The sequence below is a fragment of the Ixodes scapularis genome, unplaced genomic scaffold, assembly GCF_016920785.2.
Source record: "Ixodes scapularis isolate PalLabHiFi unplaced genomic scaffold, ASM1692078v2 PGA_scaffold9__187_contigs__length_104089568, whole genome shotgun sequence".
In the NCBI taxonomy this organism is placed as follows: domain Eukaryota; kingdom Metazoa; phylum Arthropoda; class Arachnida; order Ixodida; family Ixodidae; genus Ixodes; species Ixodes scapularis.
In genome coordinates, this window is record NW_024609884.1 from 45,726,777 (window position 1) to 45,751,059 (window position 24,283).

Below are 24,283 nucleotides of genomic sequence, written 5' to 3' on the forward strand. Positions count from 1 at the left end.
GCTGCCATTGCATTGCCCTATTGCCCTCTCCCCTCCCCCCCTCCCTCTTCACCTTTCCTCCTTTCTCCCATATACCGGGAAACCTATGCCTGGACAAAAGACTTGAAAACTCTTGTGCTAAAAAAGCTAAGGGAAGGGAACGGGGCAATAAACATGGTTTCAAAAGAAAGGGACAACCCCAAGGACACCATTTCGTCGTTTACCCTGAGACTGGTTTTTTTTTTAGAAGAGCAGAAGTAACAGAAAAAACAGACAGGTCTCAACCAAAACATGCCTTCTTTTGACACACCACGCACGGTCGAAATGTGTCCTCATAACGGCGCTCCACAGATGGTAGTCTCCATGCCTCCTGAAGTTCTTTCCGAGAAGAAGATTCCAGAGTCTGTCACAGGCGCTGCGGATGTCTTGAACCCGTTGACCTGTTCCAGACCTGTAGGCTTTGATGACCTTCCTCCTGTCCTTCCACGGTATCCCGGAGGCGGCCAGTTGTTTGAAGAATAGCGGGTCCACATACTTTTTCCGCAGACACATCCCGAAGAACGCCACGTCGGCTTCCAACTCCGTCATCCGACGTCCCATCTTGTCCAGTGCCACGTACATACGCTTGGCTAATTAGAAAGGCCGGCGACGACGAAAACGTTACTGCTCTTCTAAAAAAAAACCCAGTCTCAGGGTAAACGACGAAATGGTTGACTTCCACCAGCTAGCCTGTACTTAGACTCTTTCCCCAAGAACAGCTCGGTGGGGCTGCGTTCCGGGTCAACGAGAAAAGAAAGCTTTCAGCAAAGGTGCCATTTTTTTTTCCCGCAGCTTGAATTCGGTGTGTTCCGGTTTTTAACAATTCAGAAAAAAAAAAAAAAAAGATGCCTCGGGGGTTAATTATCGGTATTTATCAGTATATACAGAAAACACGAAACCCTACTTATAACCCTCCAAACCTGAACAACAGGGATTAGTCACACTGGCAGGAAATGAGCACCGAAAGGGGCTGTTGCTATCGTTTGACTCGGATTCGTGGATCGCTTTTCAAGCTATTCTGTGACAGGCTCACGACGAGCTACGTGCTCGTGGGACAGTCCTATGTCTATCTTTACTTTAGCCACGTGATTACCCTTCCGTCTGTACACACGAGCAGGGAACGGGGTTAGGTGATGAAAGGGAGGCGGTTCATTGGTTCGGTGAGCGTGTAACTCCTACAGCACTGTCAGCTCAAAAGTCAACGAAGATTTTTTTTTATAGGTCCTGCGGCGTTGAGCTGCTACAGGTGTGTGTGTGTGTGTTTTTTTTTTTGTGTGTGTGTGTTTTAATTTCATTATGCGCTAAGCTAAGTTTTTGCGACACGGTGTATGTTCAAGAGCACAGATATGTCACCAACAAATGAGGACGACTGAAACTATCGATAGTACTAGATACTATGTATAGTGGACGCAAAATTTAAATATCGATAGTGCTATCGACAGTTGACTAACGCAAAACTATCGATAGTCGACTATAGAAAATCTATCGATAGTCAATTTTCATAAAACTATCGATTCTCGACTATCGTGAAACTCGATAGCATACTATCAATAGTCGACTATCGTGAAATTGTTTATAGTCGACTATCGTGAAATTGTTTCTAGTCGAATATCGAAAAACTATCGTAATGCTATCGATGGGGTTTTATTAGATGACAAACAAAGTACGTCCAGGAAATGTCGTGTGGCTCGGAGAAAAATGCAATTGCAATTGGAGACTTCCGCATAATTATCGAGGTACAATCTAAAACCCACTGGAAAACAATCACAAAAAGGTAGGAATCCTCCTTCGAAACTATTGACAATAAACTATTAAATGGGTACTTCAACGAAATTTGAAATATACCCGTCGTGTTCAAAAATAGGTTGAATATGGTCCACAATATCCGCAAATGACAATCGGGGTGTAGGACAAAATGGTCCCGGTCAAAATGGTCCCGGACAAAATGGTCCCAGGTGAATTTATCAATACTTTGAGAGCTCTTAATAGGACGAAATGGTTTGGTACTTTGAAATTTATTTTGACCCACGTTCAAGGATAATATTAGTTTTCATTATAATCATTTCAAACAAATTTTTAATCCCTTCTATCTATCCCATGTAGCTCCATTTCTCAAAGGTTCTTGATTTTTACCGATACATTCCACGTGTGTAATAAAATATCTTTCTATCGCCAGAACCTGTTTTCAAATTAGCGCTAGCGAGCTTCAAAACGATATCCGGAATGAAAATTATTATCACACACGTACCACAGGTTCTTGACGTGGCTTTCTAAAATGAACCTGTCGTACCACTGTGTTCCGTTCTCCAGAAACAACATCGCTCTGTCTGAACAATGTATAAAAGAAATCAAAAATTGATTCCGCAAGTATGAGCGTATTTATTATATGGACCACTTAAGAGACAAGAAGTCAACGCTCTTGAAGCGGAGGCCTAATATACAAATGTATTGATATGACCCACACCTTTCAAAAAGTCGTTCAAGGGACGGAGCCCTTGCACGTACTGTGTGCACAAGTTACAAGCCGCTGCTGCATCTCTTTGAAGATTCTTTTTGTCCTCTTCCTTGGTGGGTGTCTGACAATTTCCTATGTCATAACCGTAGTGACAGAGGATTGTTGAGACTGCAGAGCGTCGATCGCCCTCCAAATGGTGGGATGGCAGTGCCCAACCATGCTTGAAAAGTTCCTGTTCCAGGCTTCCGCAAGGTTGCTAGTCCTGTGGTCGCCGGTCATCGTTGCAACGTGCACGTTCCAAATCCTCGAAGGAAATTGAGGTGCACATCTTCGGAGTCTCACCGTTCCATTCCTCGTGAGAACTCTGAGAAACGTACTGCTGGCATAGGTACTGTCGAAGTTCGTATCGAGGAATTCTCCCGCTTCTGGCGGAGCTGTGTTCTGCAAAAACTCAATGCCACGTGCGATGGTGTCCAAGGGGAGGAATGCCAGTCCATTCATTATGCCAACAAACAGGCGAAAGACGTCGCTCTCCTTATAAGGGGACACTAGCGACAGCTCTTCAATTTTTCGCCATGTGCTTTGGCGAAAATGAAAATGGCATCCTCTTATTCTCCGAACAGAGCACGTGCAGAGTTCATAGCAGGAGTCTCGAAATCGGTGATGACAAGACATTGATTTGGTGATGTTCCGGTGGTGGCTTCCGCAGCTGCGACCACGGCGTTCAGTAGTTCCTCGTATGGGGAAAAAAAGAAGCGCAAAAAATGAGGGCCTACAAGGGGGGATACAGAGCCCTGTTTATTATTCGACTATGCCAACGATGTGTCTCTGTATCCCTCGTGCTTGTTCCAAGTTTTTTTCGTGCCGTTTTTCTTTGGACATAAGTATTGATTTATTGCACATTGGCACAACCACTTGACTGCAATTTAGTTAAAGTAAAAAAGGATTAGCGTAGTGTTTTACGATTATTTCCAAAACTATTTTTTAAGTCAAGAGTAGAAAATATAAAAACCTGCAAACAGCAAATAAATAATACCACGCTGGGACCATTCTGTCCGGGACCGTTTTGTCCGGGACCATTTTGTCCGGGACCATTTTGTCCGGGACCATTTTGACCGGGACCATTTTGACCGGATCCCGTTAGCACGTTTGTATTTTGAGCCTGGTGGCTGTATTTTTTGTTAAAAACGTCTGGCAAGCACTCGGAAAGCAACCAGCGGAGAGCACTAGAAATCCGACACAATCGTGACGTAGTTCGTCGCGGGACGAGCAAAGCTGCGGCGAGGCAGACGCCGAGAAGATGTTCTCGTTCCAGCCACCGAAGCGGCTGCTTGTGTACGAATTTTGAGTGACGGGTTAATCTTCTATAATCTTGTAGAGGACAATAGCGATTTCTGGGACACACAAGAGATTCTCGGGGAGAGGGGAGTTCCTCCTTCCTCTCTTCTCTCGTGGTGGCCGGAGGCGAGACAGTTATCGTCACTACCTGTCAAAGTTGGTAGACGGGTATTACAAACGAGGCGTTAGCGACATCCAACAGGTGCCCTTTTCTATTTTTTTTTCGTCGCCCTTTTCTAATCGTTTAATTCGTTTTAAAATTCCTTTTCGTGTCTTTTTTTAACAGTATATTGGTGTGTCCGATGTGATACTGCTCCTTTGAACACATATAGACAAAAAAAAATAATAAGCGCCGGAATTTCGTTGTAGTATTCAGAGTGCCGTGGATGCTACTGGCTCGTCGGACCAGTCATACGCCTATCTTTCCCCACGTAGTTACGCCCCCGACCATACCTACGCGCAGAGAGCGGAGTCAGGCATGGATAGGAAGCGGTTGAATGGTCCGGCCAGCACGTATCTCCCACCGCACCATCAGCTTTGTGCTGAACAGAGTATAAACGAAAACTGAAGAAAGCCAAGCCTCTATTCTTCTCGCAAGCTGACATCTGCTTGCCCCATCGGGTTCTCTTGTGTGTCCCAAAAGTCGCTATTGTCCCTCTACAAGATTATAGAAGATTAACCCGTCACTCAAAATTTGTACAAAAGCAGCCGCTTCGGTGGCTGGGACGACTAGGCCATCCTCTCGACGTCTGCATCGCTGCAGCTTTGCTCGTCCAGAGACAAACTACGTCACGATTGCGTCGGATGTGACGTGCTCTCCGCTGGCTGCTCTCTGAGCGCTTGCCAGAGTGGGCCGTTTATAACGAAAAATACAGCCACCAGGCTAAAATACACACGTGCGATTGTCGTTTACGGATATTGTTGATCATATTCAACCTATTTTTTTTTTTTTAACACAACATGTATAATTCAAATTTCGTTGAAGTATCCTTTTTTCAACGAAATTTGAAATACACTCGTCGTGTTCAAACTACGCGCGTTGCAACCCGCTTCTTTTCTTGTCGCCTGCTCTTCTCATCACCGCATCCTCTCCCTCTCCCTCCTCTGCTTCTTCCTTCCCCTTCGGCGACGGTAGGAGAAAGAAAACTATGTATCAGGAACGTTAACGAACCCCGACAAGCATTTTGACTGCAAAGTTCATTTGAGGACACACTAATTAATAAGAGTAGAAGTAAACTTATCACGAGTCCCAATGCGTATCTGGCTCACTACAAACTGTCGTGATTTGGCTCATCACGAATTTAGGTGACATTCGCTCTGGCAACACTTATGGCAACGCACATGCGGTGTTAGTTTCCGAGACACAGAGCCCGTCTGTGCTATGTTCGTATAAGCTCCCATGCCGAATGCGCGCAGGGCTGCCGACCTTTGAAGCTTTCACACCGATCACTTCCTTCGGGGAGATGCAAAATTTAAAATGGAAGAGGTTTCTGCGATAACTTAGAACTCGACTAGGTGTCCACGAAAAACACAAATGAGCAGTGTAAAGAGATGGCCACGACCTTGGCAGGGCTGTCCAGGTATTTGTTGAGGCTTTCGAAGTTTCGAAGACATATTTCGAGCGGCAACCGGAACCTGGCTAGGCACTCATCTCGACGCCGAAGTGACTTCTTTGGAGCTCCTAAGCTGGGCCCTCCCGAGGTAACTACTCCTTCAGATGTGCTTGCGAGAATAATCCCAGGCGCCTAAAATACTGTGCGGCCTTCTGCCTTCATTTCTCTGGAGATGTATATTTTGGAATGCCCTCTAGCGAATGCGTTGGACTTCGTGCCTTGACTAAACTGGAGCGCCTTTTTTGTTTTTTTCCTTGGTTTTTGTCTTTGTGCGTGTTTGGGGCAAGGTTACATGTGATCGATGGGCTTGCGTGTGTTCACCAAATTGCGACCTGGAATTGCAAGAAAAAAGTATGCCTAGTTCATTTAGTCTTGCGTGCACTGTGCAGGTTTGGCACGCGTCATAAACTTTTCAGTGCATGAGTATAATCTCGGTAAGTAAATGAAGTGACTTGAAATGGCACCAAACATGTGATGCAGCACATCTTAATGCAATGGTTCTTATGTAATTGTGTCATTATTGTCTTCAAATTGCATAGGTTTCCAGGATACTACGCAGCAATGAAACGTCCAGGGAAGTCCAGGCACGGTCTCTGCGTGCTTTCGACACCAACCAGCTCCCTTCTAACAATCCGATGGAAGATCGTCTCATCGTCGCTCGCTGCCTCCTCACCACAGGACATATGTTTGGGGTATTCGACGGTCACGGCGGCCACAACTTGGCCGAACTTTTGAGCCATCGTCTTTTAGACTACATAGCACTGTCCATACTTCCACCAGCTCTCCTCAAAGAATACCTGGAGAAAAACAAAAGAACCCACCTAGTTCAAGTGGTTCATGCCATTGACTCTTTAACGGATCAACAGACTGAAGTCCACTTTGACAGTTTGAATGCATTTGCTAGAAACCTTCTTGCATCAGCAAGCAGCCCATTCTCGATGCAGGATGCCCTTCACCGTGCCTTTGTTCAACTGGATAATGACATCTCGCGAGAAATAATTGAGCAGAAGCTGCCAAATGGATCGCAGTATGCAGTCATGGGAAGCTGCGCATGTGTGGTGCACATTGACGGAACTCACCTGCATGTTGCGTCTACGGGAGACTGCAAAGCCGTCTTGGGCATCCTGTCGGATGATGCCACCTGGCTTTCTAAAGCAGTCAGTGTCGAGCACAACACGGACAACATCAACGAACTGCGGCGCGTCCTTTCCGAACACCCTGCGTCCGAGTCTAATTCTGTTGTCAAGCAAGATCGGCTGCTGGGACAGCTGGCACCGCTGCGCGCCTTTGGCGACTTCAACTACAAATGGGAGGCCAGCCGCATTCGTGAGCTTCTTGTGCCCCAATTTGGAACCTACGTGCTGCCGGCTCACTACATGACGCCACCCTACCTCACAGCACAGCCCGAGGTGATGCACCACCATCTGACCCCGAGGGACAAGTTCCTGGTGCTGGCCAGCGACGGCCTCTGGGAGCAGATGCAGCCTCATAAAGTGGTCAGGCTCGTGGGGCAACACATGAGCGGCAAGCAGACCCTAGACCTCCTTCGCCTGCCGCGTCCTCTCATGAAGCTCGGAGATGTGTACGACCTGCTGCACATCCGTCATCAGGGCCTGGCCCAGAAGCCCAGCGATGCCAATGCAGCCACTCACCTCATCCGCAACGCCCTTGGACGCACCGAGTATGGCATAGAGCACGGCAAGCTGGCAGCCATGTTGGCGCTGCCTCAGGAAGTGGTGCGCAGCTTCAGGGATGACATGTCTATCGCAGTTATCTACTTCGATTCAGAGTTCCTTCGGCTCTCTCCAGCGGGCTGAAGGCTGCCCGTCAAGTCGACAGTGTCCTATCACTCGGACTGCCGACCCCTTGCCAGCTCAAGGACCAGCAGCCTGATGCAGTCCCTGCCCCGTGGTAGGGACCGAGGTGCTTTGATGCAGTCTATTTATTGAAATCCAACTTTTAGAGTATCTTTGATCTCTCTTCCAGTGTGATATTTATGCTTAGGAGATTGTATTTATTGCTTGTGTGCTGACAGACTTCTTGTGAAGCTCAAGACGTAGACTTCTTAGCAGATTGTGGCAGCTCTCGTAAAACAAATGTCCCTCTAGTCCGTATGCTATGCTCTTGTCTGTGCCCCAAACAGGTAAAATTTCTGAATCTTGGTGCTGGGCTTAAGGAGCTTGGGCAAGCTGCATGCAGGACTGAATGCAAATAAATCGGCCTTTAGGATGCCTTAAGTGACATGCAGTGTGTTGCAGCATTGTTAAAAATAAAATGACGTCTCGACGTAAGAAACTGCAGTGTATACGACATAGAAACCCTAATAAAATGTGCATTGTTTCAAACCCAGTATGCCTTGCAAACGAAACAAAACATTTGGTTTAAAGCAGCGAGCATGTGCTTTCAGTCGAATCTAATCAGGCAACCCCAAGCCTTTTCCATGTTCAACCATTTTTGGTACTTCGTTGGGCTGTGTTCGATCATGTAAAACTACCGTTGCTGACAAGAATGGGACCTGGGCAGAGATGCTTGCTTTACAGGTGTCCCTGGTGCTCCTACGTCCCAGCCTCTAAAAGCTGTCGTGTGGTTTATGTTCTAGTATGCAAGCACAGATACAACATCAAAAGCATTGCCCTCCACTTACTGTCTTTTTCAACCACCAGGGTTGGCTTTGCAGATGAAAAATTTTGGAAGTACCGTATTTTCCGGACTATAGTCCGCACCCGTGTATAGTCTGCAGAGGCAAATTTGGGGTCAAAAATGAAAGTTTTTGCTTAGATAGTCCGCACCTGCTGCATAGTCTGCACCCAGTGCATAGTCCGCACCTGGTGCTTAGTCGACACGAAATTCTTCTCATACGCGGCACACCTTGACATATGTATGTTTTCTTAGCTCACAAAAAAAGCCTATAATAGACATAAATTATTAATAACATACTCTTTTATTCACAAAATCCGTCCCGTCTCGTCATAATCAACGATATTGAAAAACATAATTCCTGTATAGTCCGCACAGCCAGAAATTTCAACTTTTAAACATGTATAGTCCGCAGACTATATTATAGCCCGGAAAATACGGTACATGTGGCAATTTTTTTTTTTTTTTTTGCTCCCCCCTTATGTTTTCTTTGATAAGTGCAAAGATGGATTGTCACCAACTTGCATAGGTAAGCACTCCTTAGGTAATGAGATTTACATAGCTTTGCCTAAATATCATTTGTAAATACCTCCTGCCATCATGATCCAGTTATCCAACCAGCCTACTTCCTGCTCAAACTAACCGAGTTTAAACTGAATAATCTGGTGAATCAATTCTAGGCTGGCTGAAGATTGGCCAAAATCATTCAACATAGGAGGCCAGATTAACCTATGGCCATTGCATTGGGACCACAATCTCCTCCTAAGCCACCTTTACCAATTGTCAGCTGCCTAAAGGGTCAACTGAGTAGAAAGCATAAATTAAATAGTCAAAATATTCTTCAAAACTTAACAGCATGCCTTGCAATCTGTGCATGGCCACAAAATTGACCATTGTTAGTTGTAATGTTCATAAGCATTTTTGTGACAAAATTGTCGACGAGAGTGAAAGCTTCAATGGGACGCCACTTTGACACCCCTGCTCTATAGTAAAAATGAACACTGCAACTGGATCAACTTTATTGCCAAATGCACACAGAAGCTTCACCTCAAATATTACTGCCGACTTCATGAAGAAATTGGGATAATTTCAATGCCAAAACCAAATCATTCAGAATCTTTCGATTTTATATATAAAAGAAACATGGGTAGATTCCCAACAAAGCACTCCATTTTCATCATGGTTTGTCATTCTGGGGCAGTTATATAGGGGGTCATCCCCATGTTCCCTTTCATATTTTATATACACCTACATTCTAATGGCTTCATCCTTTCGTGGATCTGGGCTCAGTACCGTGCACAATTCCAATAGACAGAAAAAAGAGACTTCAGGGTGAAGTGATAATTCTATTCACAATAGACAGTGAAAAGACTCCACCATTATCCGTTAGCTCAAATGGTCCGTGCTGCAAGCTTCAGTGAATGTAAAGGTGAAATCCAGCTTTCAGTTATGCCTGCGCCCAAAAGTTGCAGCATTCCTATAGTAAAAACAAGTCAAGCGAGCGAAGTGAAAGCATCTTTCCTTCACAAGTTCTAGAAGCGAGCAAAGTTAGTCCTTCTGTCGTTCTTTCCCTCTTTATATGCAATGTGGTTCCTCTGCGTAGAGACTGAGCAGGAGTAGTGCAAAAAGACACAAGGGGGCTAAACACCGCTGCTGGTTCACAGAGTCGGGAATGTAACAATACCAAACTTTTCTTTTTTTTTTTTTGGGGGGGGGGGGGGGGGGGGGTTTGTTCATGAAATTTGATATTTAGAATCTTTATGACAATGTAAGGTGATAAACTTCATCACTGTCAACACCTCTATAAAAACTTTATTAAAGAAAAAGTGGCAAAATACTGATTTCACGGCCATGACTGCTTCAGAGCTGCTTTGAAAGTTGACTGGAATAGCACAGAATCGTGTGCCTTAGTTGCCCACATTGCCTGTGGGCATTATGACAATACTAGCACAGTGCAATTAAAATGGCATCCCCAAATGACAACACAACACACCAAAATGAATCGAAGAGTAATAGTGTACGAAGCCTATGAACTGCAGGCAAAAATATCCACGCAGGGCTCTGGTTATACAGTGTTCTGTATTACGTTCTTATTCTCCAAGTTATGTTTCAGAATTGTTGATTTTAAAACTTTTCAGGCGGTGCCACCTATTCACATCTCCAACCACATGCTCACAACTGTTGGTAAAACAGCACTCGGTTGGCATGAGGCCCCCATTGAACAGCTTAAACACTTGACATCTACTCGGCTGGCAGGCGCCGCAAACAACGCCCCCACCTCTCACTATCCACTGCTCTGTTGAGATGTCAGTCAATCACAGGGCTAGTGAAACCACAGCTTATTAAAGTGGATAGAGTCACATTTTATTCTGTTTGAATACAAGAACATAAATGACTGTACAGACAAATATACATAATAGAAAGAAGGAAAAATCTAGAAATTTTGCAATTCCAGCAAATGGCATTTTGTGGTGTAAAATCACAAACCATTACGACGGTTCCTCAATGATTTACAATACTAAATGTTTCTGTATTCATAATATTCTGTACTATATAACGAAAGCTTGGATCAAACCCTGCATTCTTCATCTCATTGGTATGGAGGACTGTACAGACAAGACAGCTAACCCAAAGGTTGAAAATACAGGCAACACATAGTGGACAAGCCCTTGAAGATAGCAGGATATCAAGCACTTTTTCCTGAATGTGGTGATGACACATCATAGGTGCTCAGCTGGAACAAATCAGAAAAGAAGCCTTTAGACGTAGAGTATGCACACGAAACCTAGAATAGGTAAAGTGCTCTGTTGCATACTCCTAGGACACCGAATGCTAAATGGAACCACAGTGGGAGAGATACTAAACACTATTAGTATTATAAATTATGTTATATTTGCGGGTTTCATATTTTACAAATGTGCCAGAGAACTTTTTGCAAGACTGATAACAGTTATTGAAGCGGCATTGGACCTTTTGTAGCAGACCAAATATTGGCTTGGAGCAACCACCCACCGTTTTCATAATTCCTATTTCATAATTCATATTGAAGCCGAACACACCATCAGGAATTATGAAAACTGTATCAGTACACCATCTTTGAACCTGACAGAAAAAGATAGAAAGTTTCTAGGCGTCTAGCAGATTGGTGCGCGTGATTCGGGATATTTGGTAGTTCCAGACGTAGAAGAAGACAAAGCATATAAAAACGAGTTGTGAGTCAACACTGTTCGTTTGAATTTTTCCTTTCTTTTTCGTGTGTAAGGAGTGAGTGTTTGGTGTGTGTACGTTTGCAGTGTGCGCTGTAGCGTGTGTTAATACCAAACTTAAGATTCTAATATAACAAACTGCGAAAACAACAACCCATAAATATTATGAAAATCTACATTTGTGCTTTAAGAGTGGCACTGTGCTTTAGCGGTGTTTAAAGCAGAGTTGAGTCGAAGTTTGCTGCCCTTTCGATTGACTGCTGCACGGGAACTACCTTGAATATCATACTTATTCAAATAAAGACCCGCATTTTGTCTTCTTTCTTGGTGCAGCCTTTTAATATTAGAGGTCAACCTACAGTTAAGGCCAAAGAAGGTCGACCTGTAATAGTACTAAGCATTATTTCCGACAACCGCTGCTCTTAGCACTCCAGTGCAAGACATTGAAGCTCGACGCATGCGCGTGCTAGTGTGAGGTTGTGACGACTGAAGTGAGCGGTGAAAGTGCCACCCACAGTACACTAGCCACACCATGGAGGCAGGTGGCAGACACAATAATCACGTGATATCATGAGGAGTGAAGGACCAGTTCCATCTCATTACAGTAGCTGCCATCCCACTATTTTCTCTCGCGACTTTTAGCACCTGACATCGCCGACATTGTATGGAAATTCAGATGATGACGGGGCCATGTTGAAAGGAATCTCTACACTTCGTTTAATTGCAAGTCAAAGCGCAGGCGACGCTACGAGTAAATGGGACCAATCACGCAGCGTCAAAAGCACGACATCATGGCCTCCATCAATTATCGGTACAAGCTATTTCATTGGCTAAACCAATCAAGCGCTGCGAATGGCCCTAGACTTGCGCTTTTAGTGTGTGTTTGTGACTATGTGTTTGAGCCTTTGACTGTGTTCTGACTCAAGACTATACACACCAAAAGGTGGGTAACAACGCTGCGATATACATATTTCTACCATTTTAGTTTCCTTCTACTTTTTTTAATATTAAAATCGACCAATAACAAAACACTTATTTTTTGCTTTGTTCAAGCCCATTTTGGCACAGGTATGCCGCAATTCTTAGCAAAAATGGCGCTTTGGCACAAGATGTAGGGGGATCGGTGGCCGAGTGGTCTAGCGCATACCAGCTCGGAGCACGTGGAGCTAAAGCTCCCGCTGCAGAATCCTGGGTTCAATCCCAGCCCCTGCCCATTTCAATCTGGATGAGCATCGTACCGGCGTGCGGTCGTGTATCACTACTGCGTGGTGCACGTTAAAGACCCCAGGTTAGCGGTTGTACTGCACTGGCTAAATTGCCCATCTACAGCTGAGACACCAGACGCCCACTGAGGCCGACTAACTTCCGGCTGTATAAACATACACACAACAATTTGCTTTGCTTTTGCACAAGATGTAGTACACTTTCGTTGATGGCGCAATTTGGTGCAATTCGGCGCAAATGGGGCAGCACTTCTATCATTGTAATAACCACAGTTAGCGATCGAGAGTAGTTGCTCTTTGGGAGCTCCCCACATATGGGTATCTTCATGTGATAATTTTTTTGCAAGCATAGTCAATTCACAGAAATGTAGCCACTGTGAAATATAAGTCGTTTAGAGTATTTCTGAACTTTTTCATATTTTAGGAAAATTCAGAAAACTGTTTTTTCTGAATCCCTGTCAATCAGTGGCATTAACAATAAACGTCTTAAAAACTTGAGACCGAGGAACAAAAGGATGATGACACACACAGTGTGGGCACCCTGACTGGTTGTGTGATGACCACTCTCTGAAGGCTGGTTGTGGGTCGTCCTTATAAACAAGGAAGCAGAGATAAACATTGCAGCCGAGTCCCCAGATCCGTTTTGTTTGTGTCATTCCCCTTTTTGTGTCTCGGTCTCGAGTTTTCAAAATGTTGAAAGTTTACCAGCTCACCTGCACGCTCTCTATCATTTATATATACTGTCAATATTTATATCCAGAAGTGCAGCAAAACTATGATACAGATACAGGGTGTTCTTTTTATGCTTTAGATTTGTTTTAAAAATGCCTCGAAAGCTACATTAATGCAGTTTATGTAGGTGAGTGATACAGCCAGGGGGACATAACATAGGGAGAGAATTGTCGCTAGAAGTCGGTTAATTAACTAAAATTTGTTAATTAACTACTTAATTATTGACAATAAAGATATGATTCCAATCAGAAACTTGCTGAGCGTCATGAAAAACCACTAAGTAAGTAAATTTTAGAACGTTTTGTGGCACATGGGAGGCACAGTGGTGTGCTGAAGTTGGCAATCGTGCAACGGGCGCAATGCAGACGGTGCAAAAACCCGGATGATGAGACGGAAAAACCGTATGGGCACGTTTTTGCACCACAACCCTGCACCTGTTGCATGAGTAGTAACTGAAATGCACCATTGCACCCCAAATCTTTCTCAAATTTACTTTAGTGGTGTTCAATGACACTCACCAAGTTTAGAACCAAATGTTTATTTTCACTAATTAAAAAGCTTATCAACAAATCTGAGATAATTACCCATCTTATCGTGACAATTATCCCCCTATATTATGTTCCCCTGGCCGTATGACTCACCTACGCAGACTGCATCAATGTAACTTTCACGACTTAAAAAAAAAAAAAAAAAAAAATTTAAAGACTAAGAAAAAAAAAATTGCTTGGCAATGGGAATCTAAACTCTTGCATTTGGTCAACCCCCTCTTTCCCCAGCATTTTCCATAGCATGCATACATAGCCATACTGACCAAGAAGTGCATCAACACTCCTAAATTATTATTATTACAGAGTGATAATTAGCTAGAACACTGACTTGAACTGCAATATCAAGATTCTGAGCCCTTTCCAAAATCTCTCAATTCCCTCAGTGACAAACTCTACCAAAACTTTAATGTAACACTAGCCCAGTTTTCATATCCTTGCATTCCAATTGGCTCACTCTGCATTTGGCTGAATAATAGTAAGAATTATTATTTATTCCGACTACTTGAGTCACGGGTTGGGGGGGTGGGGGTGAAAAAGGTAAACAAGTTTTACCTGATAAGGCCCCACCACTCTTGTACATTGCTCAGCACAGCTGAGCAATGTACAAGCAACTTTTATTAGGCTGTTGCAGTAAAAGCATTGTCATGGCCTAACCTTTCTGCACCTCATCACTTACGTTCTAAGCTTGCACCTCACAGAGAGAGGCCTGCATATGATGGTCCGTCTGCATCGGGCGACTCCATACACATGCGAAGGTGATCCAGTGTATTCTGGAAGTGCTTATTGATTTGGTCGCTTTCCTCGTTGGCTTCCAGCTGGGGGAGCTGCTCCCTGATCTTTCCAATAAGTTGACTAATAGTGTCAGCCTTGATCTGGAGAGAAATGCACACACAAAAGGGCAAACTCAGTCGTACGCAACCCACAGAGAATGATCAGTGCTAACAGTCAATTCCGTTGGGTGTAGCACATTTGCCCCGCGTGGAAAATCCCTGTCGCAAGAGCTCCATGTCATTAGCCCCAAGTCTGAAAGCCCCGGGCTCAATGACCCCATTTCATATTGCCCGTGTGCCAAAAGCCCTGTCCTCACTGTACCTGTCCCACATTCCTTTTGCGCGCTTTGACCGCCACTGTTTGGTGCAGTGGCGAACGGTCACTACGTTGCGTGTGTATCACCGAGGCCTGTGCTAACCTACCCGGCCCACCCGTTCACGCCACTTTGGGGCGACAGTCTGCAGCAGCTCTTTACAAAAATGTAAACAAGTCAGATGTGACGCTGAGAGGCACTTTTCATTATTATATATAGAAATTTTGTGCAACTATGTAGAGACTGGGGTAAAAAACTGAAAACAACTTTGAAAGACACATTGAGGTTCCGGAGCTTTTGAAAACGGGGCAAAAAATTAGACGTTTACAGATCTCTAACGCGAAATCAGAGCGCAGCTCTTGAGGAGGACAAGAAAGGGAGGGTATGGACGAGAGGGTATGCTCCTCCCCGTACCCTCTTTGCCTCCTCCTCTCCCAACCTTTCCCCCTCTCCCCCTCCTCTTCTTCCGCACCTGACGTCAATTTTCCCACTAAATCTAGGGGAGAAACTGAATTCGTTCATAGGTGACGTGACACCAAGTCAAGCGACGTCATTTTCCCCACGAAATTTAGTGGGGAGACTGAATTACTATTGAGGTCATGTGACAAATTTTTCCGCTAAATTTGCCAGGGAATTAAACTGCTGCAGAGGTAATGTGATGTCAATTTTCCCGCTAAATCTAGCGGACAAACTGAACTGGTTCGTAGGTGACGTGATACCAAGTCCTGCGACGTCATTTTCCCCGCTAAATTTAAGGGGGAAACTGAATTGGTGTCGAAGTCACGTGACGTCAATTTGCCTGCTAAACTTAGTGCGGTTACGCCGACGCCAATGGTGACACCGCGAAACCTGCAAACGGGCACCTAAGAGCTGCACTCTAAAAGAGCGGGGTGTTTGATGCTGCGCATTTGGCACGGGGCTTTTGACATCAGGTGCTTTCGTGCACCACTTAATTCCGTGCTGTGGCGGGACTACTTGCAAAGGCATGTCCCAAGAAGTAAATGTCCTGTGGCTATTCCAAAAGACAAAGCCACTCACCTGCTCGTTGCCCTTTTCATAAAAGTAAATGTAGTAGTTGAGCAGCTCGACAAACAGCTGAACTTGAACCGACGAGTCCATGCATTGCGTGGCAATGCGAAGTCCTTTCTTGAGGCACTCCACAACACGCTTGCTGTCGTGCATCTGAGGGTAAACACAGAATTCAATGTGGCATTTTTTCAACCACAAATGAGCATTTCAGTTAGTTAATACTAATCATAGTAATAGTTTATTCACCATACATATGGTGAGAGCAGGGGAAAAAAGCTGTCTGAGCAGCTTGACTGGTCCTGAGCCCCCTTGCAAAAACACAGCGGTGTCAAAAAACAGAAAAACAATGGATATACATATGTATATACACCATACATATACATACCCACATAAATGCACACGTCGACCAAATAAGGCAGTTTCCCGTCAAATCATTTGAAGTCCATAATCCGTGCGAAAAGTTTCTATTCCCGAAGAATTTCAATGATGAGTAGAATATGTTAATGCCCTTTTTCTAAGCGATGCCAAGCCTAATAAAATGCTATGCATATCCATGCATTTGTTTTTGTACAGGGTGTCACGAAAGAAAATTTACAGGGTTTTTTTCAGCGCAAAAACTAAACTAGGCATCGTCGAACGCTCATTCTCCGCCCAAAAGTAGTGCTAGAGGTCACAACTAGATGCCAAAGTTTCAGCCCGATCCGATGCCTTAATCAAAAGTTATAAGTGATTTTCTGAAAATTTCAATGGGAAAATGGCGGCCGACGGAGTTTTCGAATACATGGGGCTCTATGGCACCAGAAACCGAAAACGGGCAAAAATGGGCTCCATTTTTCCATTGAAATTTTCAGAAAATCACTTATAACTTTTGAATAAGGTATCGGATCGGGCTGAAACTTTGGCATCTGGTTGTGACCTCTAGCACTACCTTTGGGTGGAAAATGAGCTTTCAAGCGATGCCTAGTTTATTTTTGCAGTGAAAAAAACCCAGTAATTTTTTTTTTGTGACACCCTGTATTTAACGCTAAGCCTATATTCATATTGTTCATATATTTCCAAAACCCTCATTTTTTCAAGAATTTGCTTTGTGTGAAAGTTAAATGGTACGTTACAAACAAGCTTTAACACTTTTTTCTGTAGTAAAAATATTTTGTGTAATTTGGTTTAGTGGTAGTACCCCAGACCAGATGATAATAGTTCAAGTGAGATACAAATAATGTGTTATAGAGGAGTAATTCGATACTTGATGGAAGTATAATGATGTCGGTGTAATAAACCAATGATGCAGGCAAGCATAGAAATAATATGATCTATGTGTTCAGTCCAAGTCATACGAATTGAAAAAAACATTCCCAAAGTCTTAAACTTGCAGGCTATTTTGATGGGGGAAGAATGAAGGACTATATCACTGGTAAAGTCAACATCCCTGTTCTTAAAGGGGTACGGAAACATAAATTGAAATATTCAGATTTCGTTCGGAAATGAGTCAAGCATGACGGATAATAACTGTAAATGATAATCGCACGTTTTTATTTTGAAGGATTGGCTATATTTTTCGTTCCAAACGGTGCACTCGAGCAAGCGCTCGAGAGAAGCGAGCGGAGAGCGCGATGCGTCATGAGATATCCGGCGCAAACAAAAACAGAAAGAAAAGACTCCCCGCATTCGTGACGAAGCAAGGCAGGCGTGATTATGAGCTTTGCCCTTGGCGGCGTTGTCAGCGTTGTGGTGGTGTCAATAGCGTCAGCGCATTACAACCGAGCCGTCCGAAGTGCCCATAATGTGACGAGCGTGTGCCTGGCCCTAGGAGCACGTAGCTTCCACAACACTGTCAGCTTGGGGCTGAACAGGGTGGGGAAAGCAACTTTTGTTCGAGTTTTGAGCGACGGGCTAATCTTCTAGGGGGAGAATGGCTGTGTCCGGTTGCACGAACGAGGGTCCGAGAAAGAGGGGTGCCCTTCCTTTCCGTCTTCTTGGACCGCTTGGTACAACGCGCGATTTGTGAGTTCAGGAGGAAAGCTAAGAAGGAAAACGTTGAAATGCCAAAGAGCGGCGCTGCTCCGAAGGAATCTGCTACGTCACGACTACGTAGCAGTTTCCACAACGTTGCTAGACTACCTCCCAAATAGGCTCCGCATGCATCCACCAGGTGCACATTGAAGATCGTTTATTTAGCTTTAAAATTAGTTGTCTTGTGCTTTTTAACGGAAGACTAGTGTTCTTGAGGTTAGGGTGCAACATGCAACACATTAAAGCTCGAAAATGAGCTCTGAAATTTCGTTTCCCTACCCCTTTAAGGCTAAAAAACGTGGCTTTTGTTTTTGCTTTGTTTACTAAAAGAATATTTGAAGCAGACCAACTTTCTAGTTTTTTTTTTAGGATGTCATTTACTGTTTATGATGTCGTTGGAATTTTGAGCAGATAAAAAAATGCTAGTGCCATCAGCGTGAATGATAAATTTTACCTGCGTTGAAATGTTAATGATGTCATTTATGTATATGTTAAAGGGCAACTCCGCTCAATTCCGAAGATATCGGGACAATGAGTGATTTCACACTAAAAACTTTCCAGCCTTTCCACTCTGGTGAGGAAGGAAGACCAGTGGAGCTGTACAATGGAAACAGGCACGTAGCCAGGATTTTGTTTCGGGGGGGGGGGCCCGCCCATGACAAAATGCTGTATGAGGGGGAGGGGGGAGAGGAGGTCCCAGCAAAATGGAAGATTTGGGGGGGGGGGGGGGGGGGAAGGGGGGGAGCCGGGCTCCATGGGCCCCCCCTGGCTACGTGCCTGAATGCAAAGTAATGGCCGGCCGCAAGTCGGCAAGCCAGAGTGGAGAGGCTGCCGCCATCTTTGAGCGACGGCGGCAACCAGATACGTGGCTTGCCACCATCGCTCATAGATGGCGGGAGGTGTCCAGAGTTCGATGTCTTCATTTCTTTGCGGGGCACACGATGCAAGCGTGCAATGTGCAAGAGTCATCTGCAATGCACTCTTCACCACGTTTTGGTGTCTACGACATTCGACGACGTCTACAAAACTGCAGCATAAGCCTGCCATGTAGTGTCCGTAGTGTGAACGAAACTCCAAGAGACAATAGTCACAAACGGTGAAGCAATGATAACGCCGGTGTTGACGCAGGAGACGGCGGTAATGGCAGGACCACGGCGGAACGGCCAGACGGCTCCCAAGAAGCACGCTGCGCAGGCGGGTTACGCCAATCACGTGGACACCACCGAGCACCGAGAGGAAACGCTGCTGAAGTCACCCGTTACGCTTGTCAGGAGAAGTAAAAATAAGCAAAAAGGTGCAATGGTGATGACGTTTAGCTCAATGTTGGCTAAGCCCATGCCGTAGCCTTGACTGTGCGTTTAGACAGAACTAAATCGTAATATGTGACGTATGGTCTTGCTAGACGATACTGAAGAGGACTGCATTGTTTTCTCAAAAACAGAAATGAAGCAGAGTAGCCCTTTAAAAAGCAACGGTCCGAGAATACTACCCTGTGGTATGCCAGATTTTATAGGTTTTATATCGGCGATGCGACCATTAATATAGATATACTGACACCGGTTGTCTAGTTAGGACCTCAGGAGAAGTGCCGCATGTCCTCTAATGCCGTAAATATAAAGTTCCTGAAGGAGCATGTCATGATTAATAAAATCAAATGCTTTGGTTAAATGAACAGCCGGTGACAGGTCAAAAACGAAGTGGAAGCTCCTCCCACCTCTTTCCACTTTAGTAGAGCGAACGCTGGAGAGGAGGCAACCTCTTCTACACCATTGGCTATGTTTTTTTCTTCAAGGTTACGTAAAATATATTCTTTTTGGTCCACGAAACTTAGCTCATAGTCAAATGAGTAGAAGCTGTATGGATTTTTCTGCTGCCCAGATGCTAAAGCTGTTGTACCCCTCCTTATGAAAACAAAAAGCTTTAAGGCTCCAGCTAGTCAGCCTGCAACTCCTGAGGTTATAGGAACATTATCTGATAACCCCTCCACCCTTGCACTTTTGGCCCTTTTTGCCATTCTTTGCATTACTGATCACCAGGTACATACTCCAGAAAATAATTCTTGGAGGACCTCCCCTGTCTGCTTCAGGCAACATGAGGGTGTAGCACTATTCTAGCGTTTTAAGAAATCGCGACCCTAGAGCTAAGGCATAAAGACACCTTTAAAAAATTTTAAGTTGGTTTGTGATTTTGTACACTAAGTAGCAACAAGCCAATCACAATCTCCTCCTAGGAATTGTTAATACCATCCTGCTCTTACATGACATACACAATCAACCACTAGTTGCACAGGCAGTGCCCACAGGAGATTCAGATCTCCAACATGCCAACAGCCGACTTGTTAGAAAGCACTTTCATTGCAAAATTCCAGACGAGTTTGTAAAGAGGCAGAAAGTACCTCCTCGCCACCAGTTTCCTGTGTCTTGCCAGACCAGAAGAGATGTGAACAGAGGCCAACCCCACGGCACTGGTCAGGCTTCTTGAGCAGCTTGGACGCTGCCAGAGCACACTGGGTGCGCAGCGGCTCGTGGTTCTCCTCTCCAAAACAGCTTGTCTGCTCGATCGTGCCCATGATCAAGGTGATTGCCGACAGTTGCGCTTTGCTGTCCGAGATCTCGTCCTCATACAGTGAAAAGGCCTGCATCACACAGTGCAAGTGCAACAGCACTCTCAGGTTGGCTATAATGCCGTGGCAGAGAAATGAGTGTTCCTCAGGTAAATCCTTCAGCAAGAACCCCAGGCTGCTTAAGTCTCTGCTAAACCAAAAAGTAGGGGTGTGAAAATATCAGAAATTTTGAATACTTTGCAAAAAGTGCTTGCTGTTCTATTCGATTCACTCTTTCACTGTTTGAAGTATATTCAAGTTCTTCGAATATTCGAAAACTATGAATAACGCGAACTAGCCAATAAGTCTCAACTCGCGGTCGGGTTCCCGGTTTGTTTTTGGACTGTGCATGCAGTATGGTTTCGAGCTTGGCAAACCCAAAAAGCCAAGCTAAGTGAAAGTTATTTGCACGCGGTAGTGCAATCTGGTCCTTCGCTTGCTGTGATGTCTGGATTGTGGGGTTGGCGAAGTAGTCGTGGTGCAAACATGACTGGAGCCATCTCTGCTATAGATTTGACAAAGGAGTATGATTTGCAACGGCACATGCATCGTCATGAGCGCAAACTGGATTCAGGATATGAATTTACAGCTGACATCGGCTACTGGTGGTATCTGTTACATTGGTTACTGTGGTTGTCGTATGGATCTAGCTGCTCATGTTATTTTTAGATCTATTTTCCGGTTGGTCAGTCTTCCAATATTTGTTTTGTTATTTCTACCCATTTTCACTGGTGAAAGTGACAGACTTGCTCCCTCGGCCGAAAAAAAAATGTATTCTTATTTTATAGCTTCTCTGTGGCGTCCTATCTCAGCAGAACCATTGCACACGGAAAGATTGCGCAAGATCAGCGCGGCTGCAAGGCGCTATCTCCGACTGTTGTGGCCTGCCGACCCCCCCACGTGTACTTCAGTTTACGTTCACGTGGTTGCGTTCACCCGCGTAGAGAGAGATTGCACAAGGTCAGTGCAGCTGCGCGTTCGACGCAATCTCCGATTCTGTTGTGGCTTGCCAACCTGCCTCCGCTAGTGTACTTTCATATACGTTCTGGTAACTTCACTTCTTGAATGGTGTTTTACTGAGTGACCTTTTATTTTTTCTGCTTTTCATCTATCACATGTGTGTCATTTTTCTTAGTGCAATAAATTTAACCTTTTCATAATTATGTTTGTTGGAAAAAAAAAAAAAAAAATTCCCATCGTGTTTTAATAGAGTATTCTTGTTTAATTCACATCAAATAGAAAAAAAAAATTCTATTAGAAAAGATTCATATTAGAAAGTATTCATATTAGAAAATATTCGGTTTGATTTGATTCATAACTTTACTATCCAACTCGATTCGCCTCGAACGATTTTGATATTTGCACACCTTTACCAAAAAGACATTGCAACCAGCTAGAACCTGCCCTGATAAAACAAAAGTCAGGTGCTCAAGGTCACAGGGTAACTGAAGGTGATTCGACTACCAAAGATGTAAACTGCACACTGCTGTCCATAGAAATGTACAATCATTCATTGTTCACATTTACCTGATGTGGCATAAAACAGACAGCAAAAGTACCAGCGTGCTAGATTATCCACTAATACACTATGACATTACAATCTCGTGCACCAAGTAGGAGTGCTCGGCTCCTCAGTGACGAGAATGCAAGTAAACTGCAATTTGCACCAACAGTTGAGAGGCACACACAGATTATGCAGAGTAAACCAAAACATAAAACTTAAACCATAAATACATATAGCCTTTTCAAACTTTTACAAGAAAATGGAAATGAATTGGACATAATATGCACTGATGCATAGTATAGTCAACCTTAATATAATATATTTTACAAGTTTAAGAATTCAACTTTGTAGTTCATTGAATACAAGCCATATGTCGTAAAAAAGTTGGGCACCTGAGAGATGAATTCATAGGCCACAGTTTCAAAGAGAGAAAACTTGATTTGTCCAGCGACCAAGGCTCCTTGGAGAAAAAGGCGCAGAGGCAGCTCAGCCATTTCACATTTGATGAGGGTACTGATCGTCTGATGGCAAAACTTGAATATTTTGTTGACCTTCTTCTCCCACTTGTCATCCTGCATTCATGCAAATCATTATGTCAGATACACGTCTGGGATGTCATTTCAGAGTGATCTGCATAATTTATTTTGCGAAGCAATTTTTCCTTCTTATTTTTTTGTTATACTGAGACATGCATGTTCGAAACTGAAACCTGATATTGATTCTGCTGGCAAGTATTGTGCTCCCAATAGCAGAATCTTTAGTGTGCATGTGAGAATTGTGCTCTCTTCCTGTAGCTATTGGAACAGAGCAACTGCAAAAAGTGTGATAGCTAAATTATGCAAGCATCTTCACTGAGGCAAACCATAACAGGCAGTCTGTTTGACTGAAGATAACCCCTTGCTGCACAATACAATATTCAAAGTTCATTTACATGATTCAAAACATTGATTCTAAGCACTACTTTTGACAAAAATCTTGCCAGCAAATACAAGTGTACCACACTTTGAATGGAAGCACAAGAGCCACTAAATGAGCTACGCTTCGAGTATCGGCACTCCATTCCCCAATCTGCTAGTGGGCGCCGCCATCTTGATGCTTAGTGCAGAGCAAATGCAGCTGTCGATCGTCACAATTTAAAAATGCGACTTTCTCAGCTTTAGATAGGCTGCTAGGAAGATCAGGTGATATTATTTTGCTCTGTCACGAACTGTTTGAACATTTCTAGAGGGCAGAAAAGCATTTTCTGTGACTTAAAGATAACACTTCAGATAAGTGGCAACCACAATTTTAAGCACCAAGAAGGTTGAAGTGTCGTTACTCTGAAGCGCAGCTTTATTAGTAGCTCTAGGGAGCATGTTTGCTTGAATGCCACCACCCTTAAAACACACAAAAAAAAGTGAAAAATTGAGGGGGAGGGGAAGGGGGTTCCTTTGAAGCGACACTTCAGATAAGTGGCAACCACAATTTTAAGCACCAAGAAGGTTGAAGTGTCGTTACTCTGAAGCGCATACATGAAGCGCAGCTTTATTAGTAGCTCTAGGGAGCATGTTTGCTTGAATGCCACCACTCTAAAACACACAAAAAAAAGTGAAAAATTGAGGGGGAGGGGGAGGGGAAGGGGGTTCCTTTGAAGCGACACTTCAGATAAGTGGCAACCACAATTTTAAGCACCAAGAAGGTTGAAGTGTCGTTACTCTGAAGCGCAGCTTTATTAGTAGCTCTAGGGAGCATGTTTTCTTGAATGCCACCACTCTAAAACACACACAAAAAAAGTGAAAAATTGAGGGGGAGGGGAAGGGGGTTCCTTTGAAGCTTTCATAAATATACCTACCGTAAAATACCGGGCAAGCGTCCACTCAAAAGTTAACAGATAATCGCGAAAAAATGGGGGATGGGCGCTTGTCCAGTCATCAATTTTACATATAAATGTACTGTGCATATTTTCTCAGATCTCAGAAATTTGGATATGGGCGCTTAATGTGGAATGGGCGGATGCACGGTATTCTGCGGCATCTGTAGTGAAAAACTGCATCTATTGAACTTATGAAGTGTGCTTCCAAAGAGACAAAATGAGCTTATTAACACACAGCAGTAATGTAGTCTTGCTCACCTGATCACACAGAGAATGGTACTTGAAAGCCAGCTGGTACGACTGGAACACAAGCGGAGGCAAGGTGTAGCGGATACGCTTGTTGCCTCCATTGCCAAAGTGCTTCCTGGCTGTCATCACGATCTGCAGATTCAAAAGACAACAGTATTGCACCAACAACTTCCTGGCACAACA

The 24,283-nt window shown here is 44.2% G+C and overlaps 2 protein-coding genes across 2 annotated transcripts in view; one reads left to right on the top strand and one right to left on the bottom strand.

Moving 5' to 3' along the window:
• Nucleotides 1-5,067: 5,067 nt before the first annotated feature.
• On the top strand, nt 5,068-7,769 carry LOC8043065 (pyruvate dehydrogenase [acetyl-transferring]-phosphatase 2, mitochondrial). The gene is made up of 2 exons (XM_029988339.4): nt 5,068-5,512; nt 5,964-7,769. Exons 1-2 carry the CDS (start codon nt 5,363-5,365, stop codon nt 7,239-7,241), a joined length of 1,428 nt encoding a protein of 475 aa, XP_029844199.1. The 5' UTR covers nt 5,068-5,362; the 3' UTR covers nt 7,242-7,769.
• A 2,634-nt stretch (nt 7,770-10,403) lies between these two features.
• The window catches only part of LOC8043064 (vacuolar protein sorting-associated protein 35), a 33,716-nt gene continuing 19,836 nt past the window's right edge, over nt 10,404-24,283 (bottom strand). The window contains exons 12-17 of the mRNA XM_029988340.4: nt 24,110-24,232; nt 22,392-22,571; nt 20,289-20,528; nt 15,893-16,036; nt 14,447-14,642; nt 10,404-10,795 (exon numbers count right to left, since the gene is read on the bottom strand). Coding sequence (XP_029844200.1) covers nt 14,463-14,642; nt 15,893-16,036; nt 20,289-20,528; nt 22,392-22,571; nt 24,110-24,232 — 867 coding nt within the window. The 3' untranslated portion in view covers nt 10,404-10,795; nt 14,447-14,462. The remainder of the gene's footprint in view (nt 10,796-14,446; nt 14,643-15,892; nt 16,037-20,288; nt 20,529-22,391; nt 22,572-24,109; nt 24,233-24,283) is intronic.